Below are 26,560 nucleotides of genomic sequence, written 5' to 3' on the forward strand. Positions count from 1 at the left end.
TAACTGCACATCTACTCACCTGGATGATATAGTACAGGTCAATGTTAAAAAGTTCATATTGTGACTCCTCACCCACAGGGAGTGCCCACTTCTAAGAGCATGGTGTGACTGTTCTAAGTGGAGCTTGCACTGCGGCTGGCTTCACTGGGACTGCTATGTGTGTGGGACAACTCCCACCACTGTTGCCTGTAAAGCTTGCACTGCTTCCAGGTATCTTGCGTTGCTACCACCTTTGTTGTACCTGTTGTCGTTGTTGGCATACTGGTGCTCGTGCAGGCAGGCACAAGGTGAGGAAATGACCTGTACGTCTGCGTGAAGAAAACAGACTGGAGTCCTTTCAAAGAAATGATAGGTTGAAGAAACAGAAAAATGTCAAGTAGGCCTCACAGGACACTTTTAGGTTAAGGAAAGGGAAGCTCTGGTCCAGGTGTGCACTTGCTCACTTGAGAACTGGTAGGCACAGGCTAAGAAATGATTTCTAAGTCAGTAGGAAGAAGCCATCAGCTGATTGGTCACATGACCTGCAAGTGCAAGAAAGTAGGAAGAGGTCCAGGGTCGGAAGTTCCTATAAAAAAGGGGAAGTGCTTACCGTGTATGTAATTGTGTGAAAGGGCAGTGGAGGAGGCATTAGTTCCAAACAGGGTGGCACAGGGAGACTTGGAAGGTACATTATATCTAGGGCTGGGCGTAGTTTGCGAAGTAGCGCTTCGCAAAGCTACGCAAAGTGCACTTCGCACTACACTAGCTATGCGTATCACTATGCGAACTGCGTAGTAGCATGTTCGCACTGTGCAAGATGCCGTTTTCAATGATTGCACAGTGCGGCAAAGCATCCGGCACTGTGCAATCATTGAAAACGGCATCTTGCACAGTGCGAGCTGTAGTTTTCTGCCGCTCGAGGAGATTTTTCCTCGAGCGGCAGCTTTCACAACGGGGACTGGTATTTTCTCATCGCCAGCGGTCGCGAGCATACACGACCACTCGCAATGAGAAACCAGACCTCCCAGCGCTTGAGTTGGTCTGGCCAGACCTTAAGTAAGAAGGGCTTCAAAAAATGCTGCCGCTGGCTACAGCTTGCAGTGCAGGTGCGCGGGCAGGCACTTAGAAGCAGAGGCGCTGCCCGCAATCAATTTCACTTTCGCTCGCGATCATTTTTGTGGCGCCCCTTTGATATTCTCGCTCAAAGAACATCAAAATCAAATATCAAAGAACATGTTGTTGTGTTAATGCTTTGCTGCGCCCGTTTGACTTACAATGTGCTTTCTCTTTCCACAAACACGATGTTTGTGTTCTTTTATTTTGAGATGCTTTTAGTATTACTGTCACACACACAATCACAACCACACACACAACCACAACCATACACACACACACATGCACAACCACACACACAACCACACACAACCACACACACAACTACACACACACACACACACACAACCACACCTACACACACACAACCACACACAACTACACATACAACCACATACATACACAACCACACACACACAACCATACAACCACACACACACAACCACACACAACCACACACAGACAACCACACCCATAGCCACACACACACAAACAACCACACAACCACATACACAACCTCACACACACAACCACACATACCCCCACACACAACCACACACTCACACAACCACACATACACACAACCACACACAACCACAACCACACACACACAACCACATGCACACAACCACACACACACAACCACACACACACACAACCACACACACACACACACAACCACACCCAACCACACACACAACCACAAGCACACACAACCACACACACAACCTCACACACAACCACACACAACCACACACATGACCACACACACAACCACACCACAACCGCAGCCACACACACACACACACAACCACACCCACACACAACCACACCCAAAACCACACCCACACCACCACAACCACCCACAGCCACACCCACCCACAACCACACACACACACACAACGACACACACACAACCATACACACACACACAACCATACACACACAACCACACACACACAACCACACACACAACTACACACAACCACACACACAACCACACACACAACCATAAACACAACAACACACACACAACCACACACACAGCCACACCCACCCACAACCACACACAACCACACCCACACACACAACCACACCCATACACACAACCACACACACAACCACAAGCACACAACCGCACACACAACCACACACAAGCACAACACACACAACCACAACACACACAACCACACACACAACCACACACACAACCACACACACACACACACACAACTACACAGACAACCACACACACAACCACACACACAACACACAGACAACCACACACACAACTAAACACACCCACACAACTAAACACACCCACACACACACAACTACACAAACACAACAACACCCACACACCACCACACCCACACAACCACACACACACCCACAACCACACACACAACCACACACACAAAACCACACAAACACACACACACAACCACACAGACAACCACACACACAACCACACACACAACACAGAGACAACCACAAAGACAACCACACACACAACCACACACATGCAACCACACACACACACAACCACACACATACAACCATACACACACACACACAACCACACACACACAAGCACACACACACAACCACACACACACAACCACAACCACACACACACAACCACACACACACAACCACACACACAACCACACACTCACAACCACACACAACCACATACACAACCACACACATAACCACATACACAATCACAGACACAACCACACACACACAACCATACATACACACAACCACACACACACACAACCACACCTACACACACACACACACAACCACACACATACAACCACACACACAACCACACCCACACCTAGCCACACACACACAACCACACACACCCACAACCACACATAACCACACACACAACCACACACACACAACCACACAAGCAACCGCACACACACACAACCACACACACACACAACTACACACACACACAACCACACACACAACCACACACACAACCACACACACAACCACAACCACACACAACCACATCCACAACCACACCCATACAAACAACCACACACACACAACCACTCACACACAACCACAAGCACACAACCACACACACAACCACACACGCACACACAACCACACACAAGCACAACACACACAACCACACACACAACCACACATACAACCACACACAAAACCACACCCACACACCACCACACCCACACAATCACACCCACCCACAACCACACACACAACCCCACACACAACCACACACACACATAACCACACACACACAACCACACACACAACCACACACACAACCACAAACAACCACACACACAACACACACACAACCACGCACACACAACCACACACACACACAACCACACTCACAACCACACACACACAACCACAATCAACCACACACACAACACACACACAACCACACACACAACCACACACACACAGCCACACACACAACCACACACACACAACCACACACACACAACCACACGCAACCACACACACACAACCACACACACACAACCACACACACACACACAACCACACATACAACCACAACCACACACACAACCACATACACACAACCACACACACCCACAAACACACCCACAACCCCACACACAAAACCACACACACAACCACACACACACAACCACACACACAACCACACGTACAAACACATGCACAACCACATGCACAACCACACGCACAACCACACACACACAACCGCACACACACACAACCACACACACACAACCACACACACAACCAAACACACACAACCACACACAAACAACAGCACACACACAACCACACACACATAACCACACACACAACCACACACACACACAAGCACACACAACCAAATGCACAACCACACGCACAACCACACACACAACCACACACACACAACCACACACACACACACACAACCACACACACACACACAACCACACACACACAACCACACACACAACCAAACACACACAACTACACACACAACCACACACAACCAACAACACACATACACAACCACACACACATAACCACACACACAACCACACACACACAACCACACACACAAGCACACACAATCACAGACAACCACACACACAACCACACACAACCACAACCACACACAATCACACACACAACCACACACCACCACATACAACCACACACACAACCACACACAACAACACAACCATACACACAACCACACAACCACACACACAACCACACACACACACACAACCACATCCACACACACAACCACACCCACAACCACACCCAACCACACATCCACATACACACCCACAACTGCACTCACACCCAACCACACCCACACACAACCACACCCACCCACAACCACACACACAACCACACACACACACACACACAACCACACACACACACACAACCACACACACACAACCTCACACACACAACCACACACACACATGCAACCATACACACACAACCACACACACAACCACACCAAGCATTGGCATAGCCAATAGGTCTCGCCCTTGGGACCTTATAAGTGTTTAGCCACACAACAGTTGATGTGGTTGCACCAAGGATATTGTGCTGCATAACTAAATACTTAGAAGGTCCCAAAAGCGAGACCTATTGGCTATGCCAATGCTTGTTATTTGTCTGGCGTTGCGCCAAGGAAGGATGTGTCAAAGTGGGCTTTGCCCTTCCTCGAGGCTAAAGTCGCCAGTGGCGTGCTTAGGGCAGGAGAAGTTAAATTCCTCCCTGACTGTTAGTGACTACTCGTCACTTCTGCCTGCCCCTTGTAACCTGTTATGAATGCTTGCCACTGAAGGTCTAAAGGTCTTTTATGATTAATAATACATTGTTTCCTTATGTGTGTAGTACAGTTGTTTGTAGGTTCTAAGCATTGTAAATAACGTGTGTTACTATTAACCAATATAATAGTACTGAATCTAACTGCCTTGGAAGAATAAAAGGCTGAGTCAGCATCGCAAAGAATTAAACTCTTGGACCGCAGATAAAACCAAATCTCGAAAGCAGGCTCAAAACTCACTGAGCTATCCTGCAGGGTGACGCTGCAACGGCTACAGCCAGAAATTAAACCTGTGCACAGAGAAACAATCTTCAGAAGTCACAGTGGTAACGTGTGCCCAATCTGTTTTTTTAAAAACAATTATTTTACAAAAGTTGTATCCACACTATGATAATTGTGGATGTCTTGTTGATATTAATCCTCCGATCTGAACTGGTGTCAGTGATCTGAACTAAAACCAACCTCCTCAACTCACCTAACTCCACACCATGAACTTCTGGACACGCTGAGGGGCATATTCAGAAGGAGCTATTGACAAATTACCGTCACTTTAGCGCAGCCAAAGTCGCGATAAATTTACCTCCCCATTCACAAGCAGGTGCAAACGGCCCACAGCACAATATTTCCTGTGTTAGCATCCGCAACAAACATTGCCACGGATGACTCTGACAACTATCGCTAATAAGATGCAGAGTAGGCGTTCCCGAGCAAAAAGTAGCGATAACATCACTCTGCAACATTCTCAACGACCAGTCAGAATGGCGATAAGAACACTAAACACGTGATAAGACATGTTAGCAGCAGGAAATTAACACCTGCTCTGACCTGGTGTAAAGTCGGACCACAGCCTGCACCACAAAAGGGAGCACAACCCAGAGCCACACCTGAAGGCAAACAGATGCCATGAGGCAACTGAACATGCAGCACGGACCCCCAAGATGGCCACAACACCCACTGACACCACACCCAGGACCAACCTCCCTGGCTCTCCTCCCCGACCAAATACATGCCACATCAGCTACACCTAAACACGTACAAAATAATCTGCCTGATATCGCACAATCACAACTGGTGACATGCATGTGTTGTCACAGAAATGAGCATCCCACATTCACTTTCGAAACAACCAATGAAACTTTATTGAAATGAACACTGAAATGAAATGTAGACACATGGCGGCTCCCCTCGGGACAAACCGTAGGTCACAGCCTGCAAGACAAAAAACATGATGAGAAGGTGTGTCCTGCGCACATCAAAGGATAGAGAGAGAGAGAAGAAGAGAAGGGGAGAGAAGAAAAGAGGGGGAGAGAGAGAGAGAGAGAGAGAAGAGGAGAGCGGGAAAGAGAGAGAGAGAGAGAGAGAAGAAGAGAGGGGGGACATAGAGAGAGAAGAAGAGAGGGGAGAGAGAGAGAGAGAAGAAAAAAGGGAGATAGAGAGAAGAAGAGAGGGGAGAGAGAGAGAGAGAGAGAGAGAAAGAGAGAGAGAGAAGAATATAGGGAGAGAGAGAGAGAGAGAGAGAGAGAGAGAGAGAAGAAGAAGAAGAGAGGGGGAGAGAGAGAGAGAAAAAGAGAGGGGGAGAGAGAGAAGAAGAGAGGGGGCGAGGGAGAGGGAGAGAGAGAGACAGAGAGTGCCACCCCTGCGCATCCAGGCCACATTGCTCACCTGTTGCTGGTATGTATAGCAGTACACCAGGTCAAACATCAGAATCAGAGCCGTCATCTGAAACAGAGTCCAGATCCATGACTGGCACAGTACACACACTTGCACAAGACAATGATGCCCAACCGTCCATGCACACCCAGGCAGAGGCACCCCAGCCCCTTCCGCTGCCCATCGGAGCATGCACGCCCATGCACACCGGGGCCTCCCTGCTCACCTTCCGCCAACGGAATGTACACAGGAGGTCCAGCTATGTGCCGCTGCACCCCACAAGCCCAGGGCCCGCGAACATGGCACCCTCCACACCATGCAGCCACACTGCACAGGCCACCAGGTCTCAAGTCTGGTGCTGGATCTTGATTACTCAATGGCATAGGACATACCAGTGCACCTGGCACCATCGCAGGCTGCACATCCGCTCAGCCCAATGGGTGCCACTAACTCTGTGATCCCGGAAGTGATGCCACGGATGGTAGGCCCGTGCTGCCCGCTGGCTCTGGCCTACACTGCGATCCAGCAGGGCGCACAAAACCTGAGCTGTCCGGACCGCTGAGACGGGGAATCAGCGCTCAGCAGCTTAAGGTGCCACTGACTCAATGCGCCGAAAGTCACCGTCCCGTGGCCGTCTCTGTTCAACCCCAGTGAGCATCCCGTGGCGGGGTGCCTGTGCTGGTTACAAGACCTCGGTGCCATGAACCCTGTGCAACCCCTGTCAGCGCCACATGGTGGTAGGCCCGTGCCAGCCGCAAGGCCTCTGGTCCCACGAACCCTGTGCGCAACAACTCATTGGCCCTTTATGGTTGAGAACTGTGGAGCGTTTGTCATCCAGATACCAACGGCAGAGGGGAATGTGATGTCATTGGCCCCTTATGTTGGCGGAGTCACATGGACCGTGACGCCTGTGCCGGATGGGTGTGGTGTGCGTGCAAACCTGCCCTCAGGGAGTGGCTGTGACATTCTGACATATAGACCAGTGACCTGCACACCACCAGCGAGTACGCCAACGGGGGGTAGTAATGAGGCCCCCCTCAGAGCGTTAGCAGAGTGGTCTTGCCTGCCGTGCGCCGGACCAGTGCAGGGCTTGCCACATTGACTCGTGGGCTCTGGGCGTGGTTCAGTCCATGTCCGGACAAGGAAGTGGTTGATTCGTGGGTCCCTGTTGTGGTGTCCACGGGACCTGTTACACAAAATGCTATGTAGTACCCTCTGACTGGCATTCCACAGGATGAGCATCATTGACGCAAAGGAAATCACTGTCCTTACATTCATCCACACATACATACATGAATGATGAAAGACATAACACACCAGTGCGTCACTGAATGCTTATTGCACATCCAGTGCAGATCTGCAGCCGGGGTGGTACAGGGCTATGCCGAGCACACTACAAAATATGGGCCCATGGGAGACCAGCCAGAGTCCATCCGGGGATGTCAAGTACTGCGGAAGAGGAAGGGTACAGTCCGCAGTCTGGTCTTGGTTTCATTGGTCATCAAACAGGATGTGGCAGTCCATGTCGCTGTCCAAGGTGAGTGCATCTGAGTGAATCGGGGATCAGTAGAAGGTCATGAGGCCTTGTGCGGGACCAAGCAGAAACAGGCCAGGTGGCAGAAATGAATGCTACAGAGTGCTTCAGATCACAGGCCCTTCCATGTCCTCGTCCCCAGATGTGTTGTCTGTCCCACCTGTGAGGGTTGCTTTACCGGCTGATGCACTGTGCCACTGACACATCAGGGGCCGGAGGAGGATTGTCGGACGCACTGTGTCCCGGGGGGGGGGGTGTGGATGGTGTGGTGGCAGCAGCATTCATCATCGCCATGCCTTGTGGCAGCAATGCCATGATGAGGATCTGCAGGGCATAGTAGATACCAGCTACATTCCGCTTATGTGCAGAGGTGGCTGCCATCCTGTCCGCCTCCACCTGCACCATGTCATCCATGAGCCTCCGCATGTGGAGGCACTCTGAGCGGACAGGTGTTCTTCTCTCTGCATCATGACTCCAGTGATGTCAGTCAGGGCTCGTTGGAGCCCGTGGAGCGAGCCTACACACCCAAAGATGGGGTCAAGTTTGTTTGCCATGATGCCGACACTAGAACTAGATATGTGTGAATCAGTGCAGGAGATTGATCACATAGCAGAAACACCAGGAATACACATCAAACGAGATCGTGTTCTTCAACAGGTGGAATTAAGTGAAAAATAATCTGGATTCCATTACTATATGTCCTCAAATTTCCATTGAGAGTAAACAGGTCATTAAAAATGTAATCAATGTAATTTATATTTATCACCTGAGCCATGTGCCATGTTTCAAAATCGAACCCTTAAGTAATCACATCGATATACACAGCCTGACAGATTCATGTTGTTTGGGCAGCATCAACTTTTTTATTTTGACTCCCTGTTCTCGAAGTCACAGAAGTATGCTAAGTCTCTCCTCTTTCAATGCTCTAGGAGTGGTAGATCTTGGTGAAAGAACAGCGTGTGTCTTCATGAGGTTCCTAGGGGAGCTGCTTTCGTCCTCAGAATCCCTAGTCGTTGATGTCACCATTGGTGTACATGAACTCTCTACAAGTTGAAACATTTGAGGAGGGGTTTTACTCCCTCAAGATAGCTTCTTGAAGGCAGACCTGGAAGGTCTGTAGTCAGTCACGTGGTATAATTGCAAACGTTGTGATCGGGTTGGGTGATCGGGTTGGGTCTTAGGATCAAGAGATATGGTCCAGCATAGCTGAATTTCAGAGTGGTCTCAGAAGTGCGCATTGACTGGAAGGGTGCATAGTCACTTTTCGCTTTTGAGTTTGATGAATAGTAGGGTTCTTTCACACTTGCAGATTCCAATGCATGAAATGTTTGTTTGCCAGACAACCATTAAGAGTGCATCTGTTCAATTCTTTAATTCAAGTTGCAGGTACTTATTGAAACATATCCAAAATGGTAGGATGGCTTTTACTGGTGAATTATCATTGGTCTGTCCAGTGATTTTAACAAACAGAGACATGCAGGAACGTGTCTGAGCCACTTCTTAGTGTAGAGGTGGGAGAATCTCCAGTTTTCCTATAAAAGAGCCTCAGTAAGCTCCGTCTTTTGAAATTCTTGACCCAATGGTCAATCCGCCCAGGGTATACCAGGTCACAGTGGTCGATGCCAGGACGAGGCATATGCCAGTGGTTTGTTATTTCCTACGACCACAGTGTGATTCATGGTGGACCTGGGCAAGAAAGCAAGAACGTTTCGCTGATGTGCAGGGGAAAAACTTGCACATTAGCAATGTTAGTTTTTTTTGTAGAATTGTCAAGACTAATGGCGGGATCACAGGCTGCTCACCACATTCTAAATGTTCCCCGAGACTCTTGGTTGAGTGAGTTACACCTTTTGAATTTCCTGTAAATTTGTAGTAACAGTATTGCATTGACCTTCTCTTCTGAGACGATCCAGGACCTTGGGGAAGAAAAGACTACCCTAAGGGTGCTCACCTGAAGGCTCATAGGGTTGGGTTGAGACCACCTGGTGGACCTGGCTCTTGTGAATATGTAGGAGGATGCTGAATGTGTTCAACGTAGTTTGATTCAAATGGGGTTGCCACACACAGACCTACTGAAGAGAGTTTATTGTAAAATAGGAAGAATTTGCTCTTCCTTTTTCTTGGTGTAAATGTACTTTATTTTTTTTTTTAATTTGAAACATCCTGAGGGAGAATGGCGGGGATGGTAGAGTGGCGATAGCTTTTCATGTGCATGTTTGCCTAGGCTGATCAGCGCCTGTCTCTCTATCCGCAGGTTACACAGTCACATCAGCAGTGACCAGGAAACATGCCAGGGTGTACGTGGCGGGAGCACCCAGGTTCAACCACACTGGCAAAGTCATCATTTTTACAATGCACAACAACGAGAACCTCACCATTCATCAGTCCCTGAAAGCAGAGCAGGTAATATGGGTACAGAGACATACCTCTAACATGAGAAAGGTGACATCTTTGTAACACTGGCACTGGGCAAACATGTCTAATATACGTCAGTATAGGGTCAGGCATGGAATCATTCTTGTTCCATATGGCAAGGGGCTCTGTGCATCCATGTAATTCACAGATAAGGGTTCAGTGGCACTCTTCCAACACACCCACACATTGGCATAATATCATCTTTGTAGCAAAAAGACAAGTAGTATGGCGCTAGCCCTAAAACTAAAGGGCAAGGGTCACAAAGATGCTTTTGTCATTCACTGAAAGAGCGCCGAGCCCGGTTACACTGGTGATGGACAGAATGCAGTCCCTAGCACATAGGCATCCTATAACAACAAGCATTTGCAATGCAATAGGTCTCGCATTTGTTGGAGTTGGAGCTATAGGCGTTGTTAACTAAAATGTTTTTCATATATGTTTGTTTGTTTGGAGAGGAGTGATTATTTAAAGAAAAAAGTGCACACTATACCAGATTATAAGCGTTTATAGCAACTGTACAGTAAAGCTATGGCTATGTTAACGTAAAGGGGTGTGAATGGATGTATGAAAATACATACAAGCATTTAACACTGTTGTTCCGTAACCCGATCAATGAAAGTAATTTTATAGAATATGCATATGAGTGTGCTCTGATGACCACCTTGCACAGATGAGCACTTCCATGAGCACTTTCTACAGACTAAGGAAAAAGCTTATATTAGCACAACAGTTAATCAGAGAGTTTTATTTACTGACTTCATCTATGTCAGTTTTGGTGGGTATTGTGCATTTCTATGTATATTAAGTTACATGCTAATTAGCATAAAATGCATTCCTATGCAAAGGACATTTAAAGAGAAATACAGAAGCATTACCAAACAATCTATTATACTGATAAACCAAATGCTAAAAGGGCCAGAACTCTTAAATAAAACAAGGGCATTTTAACACCTTGGCTGCTAGGCGTTTTCCCCCTCCTGTGCTGGGAATTACCATTTTGCTGTTTCCATGACGAGCTCAGCTCGTCATCAGCACACAACACCCGTGGGTGATGACGAGCTGAGCTCGTCATCAGCATCGAAAGGGTTAAACAACCACATTCTACAATCCAAAAACTTTTGGGAAAAAATTGGAACCTACACATAAACTCACCTATAGCGAGTATTTTTTCTTCAAATTATCCTGCCTTTATAAACAAGCAGAATCTGCATGCCTGAACATGGCAAGCTGTATGACCCCGCTGATCACTGCAGTTATGACACAGCCCCGTGCCCCGCCTTGCCCTCCGACAGTCAAGGATGAGGAAAATCATGAGGGCAATAAACCCAAGAGCAGTGGAGATTACAAGAGGGGGCATATAGCCCGGCAAGAGTGCTACGTGGATCTGCTAAATTTGGAGAATTGTATTTTTCAAGATATAACTAATAAAAGCAGTCGATGTGTGCCTGGAGAGACAGGTCACAGAGAAGGCTGTTAATAACGGCTGTGAGGATGAAATTAGAAGGGTTGGCCACCTGTATAGGTCACAGTGTCAGCAGGATACATTTTAGGCTTTTAAATAAATATTAAAACTCACATGAATAACTGGTAGTTATCTAGCATTTGCTATCACACTTGCTGTTCTGCGGCACTTTAATTAACAGGTGGTCCCATTACCATCAGTACTCACTTTACACATCCCGGAAGGATGAAATGCAGAATGAGCCTCCTTGTGATGTGCATCTTGCACACACAGGTATTACTGGACTTTTGCGAAGGAAGTGCTCGTCAGCTTGTGTCTCTTTACAGCAGAAGAGCTGAGGGGGCTTGTGGTGGGGGATGGGAACTAAAACAAGCGGGTAGAGACGGCTGAAACTGCTAAGCGGGAGAGGGTTGTGGCACGGGCAAGCCACACCATGAAATCCACATGGTGGGAGGGGAAAGCAGTCCCTGCCCGCTGACAATACCACACAACCTGAACCCATACATGCTCCCCCTCCACATCATTATTTAACGTTTCCATCACCACCTAATCACAACTAGCATTTTTAATTTAATAAAAGTTCTCCTCTGTGCCTAAAGCAACTGGCAAGCCGGTTGCCAAGTGGAAAGCAACAAATATATAGTAAATTAAAAAGCTTTTACATTTTGGTCCCCCATTCACAGATGTTTCCCCCGTTCGGCACTGGCGTCCATATTTAAAACGACCACCACGGGACAAGGGTAGGCGAGAGGGGGTGCAGCACTCTCACATCACTTGAAGCAGAAGGGTGTGCGGTCCCCAACTAGCTAAAAAGAACCTTCCTAAAACAAGCAAGGACAAGGAAGGGGGCAAAGGGACAGCACACAGGAGTGGAAAACAGTAACACAAGTAGACCAGTGAGGAGAGAGCAGAAACAGCAAGCGTCTGCACACTTGAAGGGCAGCTGCTAGAAAGAAAAAGAACAAGCGCAGCCGCACGAAAGTGAAAGCGATCGCGCTAAGGCCACGCTACTTAAAAGCATGCTGCCATGCCCGCGGGCGTGTACGATGGGTAGACCCGAGCTATGACAACAAAATGGTGTGGGACTGTCCACGGTCCAATGGACATGCGCATGCTGTCCACATTGGACGGATCGCGAGAGCAGCCATCTTTGTCCATGCAGACGCATGCATGAGCCCACGGGGAGAAGTGATTCCAAAAGGTCCTCTCTGGCGAGAGCAGCGCATGCGCTGATTTCGCCAGGCGAGACCTAAAAAGGGAAAAGAGACCAATATATATTACACTAAAGATGCCTTGAGAGACCCTTTTAAAACTCTGACAGTGGGCACGATGCCAACCCTTTAACATAGGAAAGGAGACCCTTATATATCACAGTTACATAAAAAAGGCAGCACATTGCAACTCCTGTAACAAACAGAGAAAGTGCAAAGATATGCCATTTTGACACGAGGCACATATTGAAACCTGCAGCAATCAGAAGGAGGCCATGTCTTCCCTATGGTACGCAGAGGGTGTATGCAGTGCCATCACTAAATCTCACTGTATGGGAAAGAGTGGCATCAGGTGTCACACAAGTAAGTGGAATGGTGCCATCCTTGTCTCACATGCTACAAGAAACTGTAAAACATTTAAAAGGGGAACGGTACAACTTGGCACGTTGATATTCCTGTAAGATCAAGGCAAAGGGTACATCACAAACCCCATTGCACAGAGAAGGGAGCAGTATACCATCACTTTAGAAGAGAGAAATGGGCATGAAACCATCTAACAACACATGGAAGAGGGCACACGGCCATACTATAACATACACAGGGTTGCAAGGCACCATCTGCAAGGAGCACATATCAAGAGGGTTGTATGACACAACAACTCTTTCCTTTCCAACACTTTCCTTAAAAATGCGAGCGGAACAACGAATGCGTCTGAAGCACGCATTCTATTTACAATGCAAGTCGTTATAAAAACATGTCTTAGGAGGGGCGCTTGACTTTGAAATAGTATAATTTACTATTCCAACTCCAGTCCCCGCAACAGTAGGGAAAGCGTTGGACTTACGTAACGACGTAATAATTTGCTTTGTAAATGGAATGCGTGGTTCAAACGCATTTGTTGTTCCTCCCGCGTTGCAAAGGCAACGTGTTGTTCGACGGTCGTGGTATTTGCTGTTTACCCTCTACAACACACAAACAAAAAGATTGGGAACATCTCTGTAACAGATAAAGGGCACACAGAGACACCTATGTAGTTTGTAGTCAAAGGGCCTTTGTCATTTCTCTAGACTACTGAGGGGGGCCCACTGAAATCTGATCCATGCATTAGCTTATTTTGCTTCTGTAGAACTGTTTGATACGTTCACCACTTTCTCTGGGAGACTGTTCATTAGATAAAATACCTTTATGGATTACTATTAGATTCATCGCCTTCCTTAGAAAGTTGTTTCACACATCCACCACCTTTCCTGGGGCTACTCCATGTTTTTGCCTCTTGCTCTTGAAGGCTGTTCCATACGTGAATCGACTCCCCAGAAGACTACACTGGGCATACATAATTCCTGTAGGAGATTTTACACACATTCATTTCCTCTTTCAGTACTCAGAATTCAACTGTCACCTAGGCTGATCATTTTCAATGACTCCACCACTTCGCCTGAGGGCTGTTCCACACATCTACACAATTTCTTAGGCTCTGTCTTCCATCCACCAGTCGTTAAATGAACGAAAGCTTCCTGAATGCCTTTTAATCTGTAAAGATATTTTCAGTGCAGTCAATGTCGTGCAGTTAGTGCAGTGCACTGCCAGGTTTGCTCCAGTGACATTGGTCTTCAGTGCACATGCAGGAAGCACCTCACAGAGGCCAAAGACTGCTGAGTCACTTCACGTTCGCTCCAGTGTCTTCATTCCCCACTGACTGGTCTTTTTTCTGTTTTTCCTAGATTGGATCCTATTACGGAAGTGAAATTGACTCTGTTGACGTTAACGGCGATGGGATAACAGACGTCCTTTTGGTGGGAGCTCCCATGTACTTCAGCGAGGGCAGAGAAAGAGGCAAGGTGTATGTGTACATCTTAAGAGAGGTAATCCCAATGCCTCTCGCCTATATGCTGTGGGGCTTTTGACATTATGCGGTGGGTTAGCAAGATGTTTGCGTGTATCAATGGAAGTACATGTTCAAGCTTTTCATAGATTTTAGATGCTCCAAGGGATGAGGGTTGGATGTACATCGATTCTGTACATTAAGTGTGTTTTTGAGCTTTTTTTCTATATTGAGCTAAAACCTCACTGAGAAACAAGGAACCCAAAATCACATTCGTTGTTAGCACAAGATCGTTCAAACTTTAAAGTTGTTTTGTAGGTGGATAGCTACAATCATTTTTAGGTTGCTTGTTTGAGATACTGACGCAATTTGCCAAAATATAAACTCCTTTTGCTGATGATTTGAAGGGCCAGGAATGGGTGAGATGTAGGAATGTCTGAAAGTTGAAGCTCTGGTTGATGATGGAGCCTGGGGGCAGGATATTCTGATCATGCTGTATTGTTGTACTGTGCCATAGATAGTTCCTTGAACAGAGGTTGACAGCATGAAGGGACTTTCAAGCCAATGCAGTCTGATCAGTTTGTCTTGGGTGTTTTGTATTTTATTATTTCAATTTGGTGTCATACATATTATCATCTTGATTTGGTGTTAAGTAGATTATTTTCTTATATGGGTGTGATATGGTGTATTGTATTTTAATGACACACAGGTTATCATCTTGGTGTTGTGCCATATGTATTAGTAGCTTGTTTAGAGCGTGGTGCATTCTTGTCTTGGTAGATGGCCATCAAGATTATCTTTTTATATTGGTGGGATGCAAGGTTTCATTTTGTTTTTGTGTTCTAAACGTCATTACTTTATTCGGTTTCCTAAAGTGTTTATTATGACCTTGACTTGGTATGATTTAGATTGCCAATTTGGTTGATGCCATTTGTTCTGTTATATTCCTTTAAAGTTATGATGTTTTAGGTGTGTTGTAATGGAGGTTGTTGCCTTCTTTTGGAGCTATGTGTTTTGTCTGTGTTTATTGGACATTGTTTAACAGCTGAAGAGCTTGCCTACAACTTCGAAGCCGGTTGTGTCTTCGCTGCATGAGCAGAAGCCTGTCTTCCAGTTCCCTAGGTGATGAAAGTTGTTTTAGGACTCTCTATATAGAAGGTATACTATTCTTTAAATGATGTTGGTTTTGGAAAATGGAATCTGGAGGCTAAGTCGGTCTTTTGTGTTTATGTAGGTGTTATGGTCCAGATTTTTTTTAACTCAGCAGTTGGAGTTAGGTTCATTCTAAATGCATGATTGTGTTGATACAGGAGCTCCACATATCACTGACCCACTGAAGTTGGGTTTAGGTTCATTCTAAATGCATGATTGTGTTGATACAGGAGCTCCACATATCACTGACCCACGGAAGTTGGATTGAGGTTCATTCTAAATGCATGATTGTGTTGATACAGGAGCTCCACATATCACTGACCCACTGAAGTTGGATTGAGGTTCATTCTAAATGCATGATTGTGTTGATACAGGAGCTCCACATATCACTGACCCACTGAAGTTGGATTGAGGTTCATTCTAAATGCATGATTGTGTTGATACAGGAGCTCCATATATCACTGACCCATTGAAGTTGGATTGAGGTTCATTCTAAATGCATGATTGTGTTGATACAGGAGCTCCACATATCACTGACCCACTGAAGTTGGATTGAGGTTCAATCTAAATGCATGGTTGTGTTGATACAGGAGCTCCACATATCACTGACCCACTGAAGTTGGATTGAGGTTCATTCTAAATGCATGATTGTGTTGATACAGGAGCTCCACATATCACTGACCCACTGAAGTTGGATTTAGGTTCATTCTAAATGCATGATTGTGTTGATGCAGGAGCTCCACATATCACTGACCCACTGAAGTTGGATTGAGGTTCATTCTAAGTGCATGATTGTGTTGATACATGAGCTCCACATATCACTGACCCACATGAAGTGCAGTGCACTATTTATAGTGATTGCTGACAAGAATCTGTTTAGGGTAAGGCGGATTTCTCATGGTGAGTTCTTAGACTGTTTTGTTTTATGTTGAGTAGACATATTTGTTTATGGAAATGGTCTCTTGCTTTTCTGTAGCACCTGCAATGCATTGAGAATATATGTATTCATTTGAGATTTGCTTCCTAGTGTTGTTCTAGACTTGTGATTTGATGCTGACTTAAGAGATGCTTCTTACAGCTTTTGGTCTGAATGTTATAGCCTTGGTGAACAGCAGGAATATGGTGGGGCCTGACTTGTCATCAATTAATGAGAGCAGATGGGTCTCTTGTAGTGTTATGGTACGTATCAAGGATGTTAATTGGGGTCTGATGTTGATCATCAGAACACATCTGCATAGCGGGATAGTTGTGCATATGGTGGTTTCAAACCTGGATTGGACTTAAGATTGTGTGATGCGCTGGTGTGGTGAAGTTTGATCTGGAGGCTTTTGGCACTGTGGTCCTCATTATGAAGAGCAGTATTCCACCCAGAGTTCTAGCCTGGGAGGGATACTGCCCGGGCCATTACAATTTGCACAATACCTCCGGAACCGCTGGTTCCAGAGACACCAGGCCTGGTTTCAAATGGTGCAAATGCACACCTGGGGCCCTGTAATATAAAGGGCGGACTTTCCCTGTTTGTGCCCGGCGCATCTTACAACAGATGCACCGGGGGCAAACAGGGAAAGTGCACCGTATTACATGGAATGCTCTACCCCCCCTCTCCTCCCCCCCCCCCGGGTAGCCATGAACTCATGCTGCCCCCCGTCAGCACATTCAGGTGAAAAAAGGAACAGCTGCTTTTAAGCCACTCCGTGTTTCACTGTAGGGGCGGCAACCCACCTGCAGTTTTAAAAGGAATTCGAAATCTCCTTGCAGGCTGGTCCAGTGAGTGTCTGCACCCACCTGCAAGGAGATGTCTGGTGGGTCCATGGTACCCCCTTTTCCTCCTCCAGAGGGCTGCAATCAGGGGGAAAACTGACAGTGCGCTGACTTTTAGGTGCGGTCGGGCACAGAGGCAAAGGGATTCTCTCATTTGCATGGGGCCACGCCCATATGCAAATCAGGGAACGCTCTCTGGGGATAGCGCTGGTGCTTTAAGTGCGCCAGCACTATTGGTATTACCGGAGGGCCTACAAAAGCGTCTGCGGCCCCTTCTGTAATACCAATGCCCCAGGAGCACTCAAAACACGCGCAAACGCCCGTCGCGCCCCCAGGGCTCTTCCATAATACAGCGTCAGGTGTAACTGCTGCAGGGGCAGGGCAGGAGCTGCAGGAAGGAGCACAGACTGGCCCCCACCCGACCCCTGCAGTACCACCAAGGAGCAGACAATGCATCTCCTGTCCTAATCCTACCCTGACCTTGCCTTGCCTGACCTTGCCTTGCCTGCTCTTAACCTCCCAAACCAACTTTCCTTTTCGACTTTCACCGACCCTCCTACTGACACCTTCAGCCTGCCCTGAGTAGGTGGGAAATTTAAACAGATTTATTTCCAGAATCTGGGAAAACACATGGAATTGAAGCTGGTATTCCCATTTCGGTGAGCCAGTCCCCATTCTGAGGACAAAACTCATAATTGCTGGATTTTTGGGCAGGATTACCAGGTGAAATGAGGCATACCGGTGCTGGTATTACCACGCCAAAAACCATCAAACTCGTAATTAGGACTACATTTATTTTTTTACTGATGGTTGAGGTGTGTTTGTTCCTGCGGGATCCTGGATTTTGCAGGTTGGCCAATGTAGACTGAGGCATATGAGCATGTTATTTACTATGACTGCTAGCAGCAAGTTAGGTATTGGCAATGATTGAGGTGGCCAGAGGGCTAGCATGGAGATACTGTGGCACTGTATATTCCTTGAAGGGTTTGATTGGTGTGCTGATTTGAAAGAATAACATGAAATACCTTTTGGTGAGATGCAATCTCAAGTTGCGTTGTCAGTAGTGTGGGCCAAGGGCAGCCACGGCCCGTGCAGGTAAGAGCGGTCAGGTGGGGGGGGATTTCAACATATGACCGCGAGGGAAATGTAATTATTTATTCAATTGTCCCTTGTGGTTGTCTGTCGAAATCCTCCCAACCCGGCTTCACCACTCTTACCTGCTGGGCCGCGGCTTGCCAAGGGGATGGCATTTGGCTCCTCTGGGTGTGTGGCTAAAGTATTCAGGTAGCCCATCTTGGTTATAGTGGGTGGTGGAGGATAGGAAGGGGAAGGAAGCATAGAGTGGACATCTGGACGGATTGGTGCTATAGACAGGAGGTGTCATGGGACTAGTAATGTGGTACTGTGATGTGATCATGGTGGGGATTCTAGTGTTAGCTAAGTATATTAGGTGTTGGCATTTTGTACTAATGAAAGTATCATTATTAATAAGGGGCGATATGCCGAACTTTATTTGAAGTATGGAGAGATGTATTGTAAGGGGCATGTTTCTGAATAAGGTAGGAGGGAGGTTAGTGGGGTTATGGTCTTGGGAGATGTAAATGGCAGCGGGCTCACATGGGGCATTCGTTGTGGTGGGCTCAGGTAGTTTGTCAATAGCCATGAGGATTCGGGTAGTGAAAAGCTGATTCACTTCTTTGTGTTTTGAATGTTTCCTTTTCGGTGTTGTGTAAACAAATAGGAGGACCCCACTCTAACTTTGTAGAGGACGGTGGGGAAACATTCAGGTAAAAGAAACAAACGTCCAGGTTCGTTGGACAGTTCAGGTAGTGTCTTGTTTTAGTGTAGGACTAACAGGTATCCCACTTTCCCGCCCTCTCTGTTTTTATGTTCTTTCTTAGAGGGGCATGTTTCTCATGAAGAAGGCAAAGGTACTAACCATATATTCATACAATCAAGAACAAAAATTATTTAAAGAACAAAAATTATTTTTTGATGTTATCAAAATAGAGTTATTGGGTGGGAAGACGTGAAAAAAGGAGTTGGTTTGGTTATCTATACCCAGATTCTTGTTTCCATACAACAATCAACAAATGGACAAAGTCTTTGACACAATAATTAGGTAAATAAACGTTTTTTTGATTAAGAACATATCACTACTTTGGTCTGGTAACAAAATACAAGTTTTATTCCACAATACAATGTTATAAAAAACAATTCATTAAAACCATTATACAATGTGCATATTCGTCAGAGTGTTATTAAAATACAATAAAAAGGTCACAGAATCAAAAGAATCAAAAGGACCTTTTGATTCTGTGACCTTTTTATTGTATTTTAATAACACTCTGACGAATATGCACATTGTATAATGGTTTTAATGAATTGTTTTTTATAACATTGTATTGTGGAATAAAACTTGTATTTTGTTACCAGACCAAAGTAGTGATATGTTCTTAATCAAAAAAACGTTTATTTACCTAATTATTGTGTCAAAGACTTTGTCCATTTGTTGATTGTTGTATGGAAACAAGAATCTGGGTATAGATAACCAAACCAACTCCTTTTTTCACGTCTTCCCACCCAATAACTCTATTTTGATAACATCAAAAAATAATTTTTTGTTCTTTAAATAATTTTTGTTCTTGATTGTATGAATATATGGTTAGTACCTTTGCCTTCTTCATGAGAAACATGCCCCTCTAAGAAAGAACATAAAAACAGAGAGGGCGGGAAAGTGGGATACCTGTTAGTCCTACACTAAAACAAGACACTACCTGAACTGTCCAACGAACCTGGACGTTTGTTCCTTTTCGGTGTTGACCTCATCATGTGATGGAATGTTGAATCCTAGAAAGGTAGTTTCTTGATGATTTTTTGTATTTGAGTTGAAAAGCCCGGTAACTCTATGCCAGCTCGCTGCTCCATCTATTCCAGATATGACAGGCTCAGCGTCGTTTTTACAGTCCCATCCACCCCAAAACCGCTACGTGCTGTGTATGCATGTGGTGCCTTCCTTGGTGTCCTGTGCTGATCTCCTGATCTTATTGGCTCTTGCAGGAACCAGGATGTGCATCACTGTGCCTGATGGGAGAGCCCAGGTGGTTTGATACATTTACCTGAGCCCTTACAGCTATTGAGGTGATAGACTGTGTCCTTGCCCTAGTTACCTGAGCTAACCAGCACTAGCTGTGACTGGTAATGTATCAACCCCCTGAGCTTATCCAGTACCAAAATGTCTTGCTCTTCATCCTTTGCCAGTCCACTAAGCCCAGCTAGTTCTAGAGACGACAGCATCTGTGCCCCAGTCTCAGACCCCTGAATGCATCCGGTCGAGAGTGCAAGTTTCTGTATCCTGGGCAGATCTTTCAGTCCCGCCCAGTCCTAAAGTGCAAGGCTCTGTCTCCTTTGCTGATCTTCCTTTCTCATCCAGGCCTAGAGTGTAAGGTTCTGTAACCTGCATTGGTCCTCAGTCCCACCCATTCCTAGCTGTGACAGACTGAATCTCAGTGCCAATTCTCTGGCCCTGTCTAGGTATAGTAATGATAGGCTGGGCACCCCCATGCCACTCCTAGGGCCACGTCTGGCTCTGCAGTGACAGTCCCTACATTCCAGTGCTAAACCTCTAAGTGTATGTGGCTCTCGAAGTGGCATGCTCTGTATGCTTTTGCCAACCCCCTCGGTGCTTTATTGACAATATTTCTACCTTAGAGCTAAAGATTTCAGCACCACCCAACGAACATCTGAATTCCCCGGTAGGCAGAAGGCCAAGCACGGTAGCTGTGACTCCCAGGGTATTTCTGTTTTCTATAAAACAATGTTAACCCATATAGAATCCCGGGTAATGTACAGATGGAGAACACTTGATGGCTTATTGCTTGCAGGTTTCTATACTTAATTCCTTTAAAAGCAATGGTATAATTTCCTCTACAACTCAAAAACCTTTTGAAGTGAAAGGGTGAAAGTAAGCTCTCTTTGATGTGAGCCCTATTGTATCCGAAGTATTTCCCATAACTAGGAACCTGCAGTGTTTTCTCTGGTCTTCCTTCAACATGTTGGCACCAGGCGAGGATCTGTGTGGTGTGCTATTATTGGAAAGGATTGGGCGCCTCTGGAGTACAGATGCCATTTACAGACCACTGTTTCCCAATCTGTTTTCAAAGCCATTGCTTACAAGAGTCTATGCCCCTCTGTAGCAGACTATGCAAAGTCTGGAATCAATCTTCATTAGACAGAGAATGATCTCAACTTATTTCTGATTTTTATGAGCACTGGCCTAGACTCTTTTGGTAAAACTAGAGGAAGGCCATTCACACACAATCGAATGGGCACGGGTAGCAAGAAAACACATCTGAAAGCAGAATGAGGACTTTTATCTGGTGCTCAAAGAAAGCCATATCCTAGTTTAGCATGGATGTAAGTGGAACTGTGATCAGGTGCGAAACCCTGGAAAGCAGGACACTGATGCAGAGTCTAGGGAAGAAAAATACAAATCCAATACAAGGAAGTTCTGATCCAAATCACGAGAGCCCGCGAGAGTGAGTTCCAACCGCAGCACGATGCAAAAGAATAACTGGTGCCAATATGCCAAAGAGTAGTTGCAAGGTAATCCAGTTCATAGCAAGTGAGCAAAGAGATCTGCACCTGTCGTTGTGAAGCATCGCTGCTGCCTGAGCGCTGACCTATATGGATATGAATTCAAAAGATGTCTTCTATGTATGCGTACCTGAGACTGGGCTTGCTGGATGTTATAGCACAATAGAGCTAAACCCCTATTAGCTTTATTTGGTATCTAACAGGACCCTCCCACCCTACTTTAGGTCCCTGGGATTGAACAAGCCGAACCGCTTCCAGACAAAGAGACAACCTGCATCGCTGCAGCCTTGCCCAGTAGCTACTGTTTAATATTGGAAAGATGGGTCTGGTCTTGTTCCTTGGCCCTACTACTGGAGAAGGCAAGCTTGGTTGAGGTGCACAAGAGGTACAAGAACATCAGGGACTGTGGTTGCTGAGAAGGAATGAGAAACACAATACATGGTACCATTTATTGGAATGGAGGCATGGCTTTATTCAACGTTACTCGTTATTGAAACAAATATTTACAAACCAATTTACTTAGCATGGACAACTGCATTTATACTTATGACCCATTCAGTGAAAGACAAGGGAAGTGGGTGAAGGTGGGTGTGTGGTAAAATGATAAAACAATGTATTATACATCATTAAACAAATCCATTTTTTATAAAAATCCATCAGTCATATAAATAGCATCATATTTACAGTTCTTACATCGGTGCTTGAGTCCAAATATGTTTCTGGGATTCGTAGAGCCTACTGCTACTCATAGAGTTTACCAGCGCAATACTAGGAATATATCCTTGAAGCAGTGGAGTTAAAATGCAGAGCTAAAAACTGCAGGCTGAACCACATGAACACTGCGAAGAAGTCATAAGGGTGAACTTTCAGTGAGGCATCCCGCCAGTCTTGGTACAAACAGTGTTTTCTTGTAGCTAAATGTACATTGTTTATATAATTATGATTTGCCAAACTGGATACTGTTTACCCACGGTAATGTCCTTTGTCAGACGGAAATTGCAAGTCCATTTCTTCAGGAGCTTTAGAGGTGAGAGGCTGTAAATCCAGAAGAACCGAGAGATAATTCCTTTGAGAAGCTGTGCAACCCACTAGATATGTAGGGGATTATTCAGAGCTAGACAGGCTGTACTTTGTTCTGATGGTGCAGAGAAAGCATGTATTCTGGTGCCCTGGTGGATTACAGCCTCCATGTTTAGAGCTCGCCACTTGCCTGACTGATAGGTACATACCTTTGGAGGATCCACCCATCAGGAGCTCTTTTAAAGTCTGGTAGCAGGGTAAACAAAGGAAAGAGAATATTGGTAACAGGGCTGCCTTAGATCAAACTGGAAGTCAGGGGAGAAAAGGAATCCAGTTGGGGAGCGCTACATATGATATCAAGAATATCAAAGCTCAGAAATAACTGGCACTCAAAAGGAATTCAGCATTTTGAATACATGACGCCTAGGATGTACAATACATACACATACCAACATAAACGATAGAGGGAATGTGGTGTAACACACGCAGGCGCTCCTTACGGTCAGACTGAAGCTCAGTAAGTTCTTCACCCACAATTGCTGTCACAGATACTGACTGCAAACTCCTATATATATGATATATATGCAAAGGCATATTCTATGGGGATTATACCTTTGGTGATACCTAGGCACTCTATAGAGATATGGGACTTGATCTGAGATGTTATGCTTGATGAAGTTTTTCTTACGGAGACCTGGCTCGACACTCACTGCACCTAAACTACATGATTTTAAAATGCAATAGAGCAGGATGTCAGGTTGGTGCCAAAGCCATTATCATTAAAGATATGTAGACCTGCTCTACAGAAGGTAGCTCCTCGTCAGGTGACATGGAATGGCTTGCCTTCCACCTGGCATTAAAGAATAAGAGGCTATTGGGTGGCACTATTGTTTATTGACCACCAGGCTATAATGCTTATTGGGCAGAAAGGCTCTTCACATGGCTTGCTCCACTTAAGTTGAACCATTCTAGCTGTACTTTAGTTGGTGATTTCAACCTACATTTCGAAAACTTAGAAGACCCAGTGTGTAAACAGTTAAACAAAGATATGCTCACTCTACAATTGACTCAAATGATTAAGGGCCCCACGCATTCAGCAGGGAACTCCCTTGATCTGCTCTTCTCAAATTTTAACAACATAAATGATATTGAAATTTCTCCTCTATTATAGTCAGATCACTTCCTGTATTAGCTTTTCTATGGTTCTCCCTCTAACCCAAAAATCTACCTCCAAATCTCCTAATCTCCCCAAAAGGCCTTGGAGAAAAATCAGTGTTGACATTTTTTGCAATCATTTCTCGTTGCAGGTCTTGGACACTTCCATCTCTCTTGACAGTCATTTACTAAAGCTCAATACAACCATCATGGCTGTCGTAGACTCTTGCACTCCTTCAAAATCAAATACCTCTCGCAGCTCAACACCATTTGAAAAGTGACATTCCTCGGAGCTGACAATTGAGAAAAGGAAATGTAAGGCGGTCAAAAGAATAAGGAGGCACTCCAAAGATTTAGGAGACCGACTGACTTATAAACACCAATGAAACAAATACTACAAACAGGTCTAAAGGAAGACAAATGACTTCATTAGAAAGCTAAATGATAATAGTGGCTCCTCAAGAGAGCTGTTTAAAATCGGGAAACAATTATCCCAATCAGTCTGTTTATCTCAAATCATAACACCTTCACCACATCACTGTGAGGCCATAGCCAACTATTTTTCGGATAAAATAAAGAAAATATATGCTACTTTTGGACCGCAACCCACCTTTGATTACCTTCTAGAAGCCTAGACGGGCCCCTGCCAAAGCCCACCTAGGCAACTTACCTGAACCACTAAAGAGAAGGTGGAGAAAACCATGATCAAAATTAAATCAGGTTCCCCGCTGGAACCCTGTCCTCATTTTATTTTTTCTCACCTATCACCTATCCCGAGTGTCCATCTGACCCAAATCTTTAACTTATCCCTGAAAACAGCTGCATACCCGGACCAGTGGAAGCAAGCCATAATTCTTCTGTTGGCTAAAACAGCTGGCCTCGATATAGCCACGTTATCAAACTAAACATCTTATTGCTGCCATTTATGGCTAAAGTCTTTGGGAATCTGGTCAATCTCCAATTGACAACTTTCTTGACCCTTCTCAGACAGGCTTTAGAGCGAACAATAGTACAGAGAGTACCTTGCTTGGCGTCTTGGATAATGTCAGGCTGAAGGTTGATCAGGGCAACTGAAAACAAGGCTCTTCCTTGACTGATGTGTTTGTTTGTTTCGCCCCAGCTGCTAAACCTGTCGACCGTAGCATTTAGCATTATCAGTACCGTGATATCCCTTTGGTATGATTGTTAGCGCTCTACAAATACTATAACATAAATAAATATTATAACAAAATCTGAAGACAACGCAGTGGCTGGAAATATGCCAAGGTTTTCAACTATGCCCATGTATCTTTGAATCCACATTGAAACATGCAAAAGTGTAAGAGCAAGGAGGGAGAGTCATTGTTACAAAATTAGACCAGAAGGCCTGACCAGAAGGCCTGACCTAAATAGGGAGGATAGTCTAAGGGGTCCAGCTGCAGAGCCATCAGAGGCATGTCTGGCAGAAACACGACAGTCCATCTAACTCTAAATAGAGCTGGTGGACTGTCAGTTTGAGGAAAGGGTACTCCAGCACATCTGTGGTGGTTACCCTGCTCGCCAAACTCAAAATAAACCCCATAGTCCGAAAGCTGTGGAACAAACAAGAATATCAGTAATTCAAGCATGAAACCTTGTCCTAAACATCTTGTCCCCTGTTGTTACCCATTGACTTCACAAGTTAGATACAGACCCATTGAAATTCCAGGATCTTTATGGGATCCCAGAACTTCATTTAAAGCCCTAATTTTAACATCGGGAATCAAAGTGATTCCAGTGATAGAGGAAGACTGCCAAGGTGGCCGGGCAAAGGAATTGGTGAATTCCATTAGTCACTTCCCTGAAAAAACCCTTCCTCATAATACCATGCCTTTCA

The 26,560-nt window shown here is 45.6% G+C and overlaps 1 protein-coding gene across 4 annotated transcripts in view; it reads left to right on the forward strand.

Annotated features, from left to right (window-relative positions):
- Positions 1 to 26,560, forward strand: part of ITGA11 (integrin subunit alpha 11) — a 592,938-nt gene that overhangs the window by 303,336 nt on the left and 263,042 nt on the right. For all 4 annotated transcript variants that reach the window (XM_086957973.1, XM_086957974.1, XM_086957976.1 and 1 more), the window contains 2 exons: positions 10,366 to 10,514; positions 14,921 to 15,061. In XM_086957973.1, coding sequence (XP_086814099.1) covers positions 10,366 to 10,514; positions 14,921 to 15,061 — 290 coding nt within the window. The remainder of the gene's footprint in view (positions 1 to 10,365; positions 10,515 to 14,920; positions 15,062 to 26,560) is intronic.

Source organism: Lissotriton vulgaris, chromosome 2_1, assembly GCF_964263255.1.
Source record: "Lissotriton vulgaris chromosome 2_1, aLisVul1.2, whole genome shotgun sequence".
In the NCBI taxonomy this organism is placed as follows: Eukaryota; Metazoa; Chordata; class Amphibia; order Caudata; family Salamandridae; genus Lissotriton; species Lissotriton vulgaris.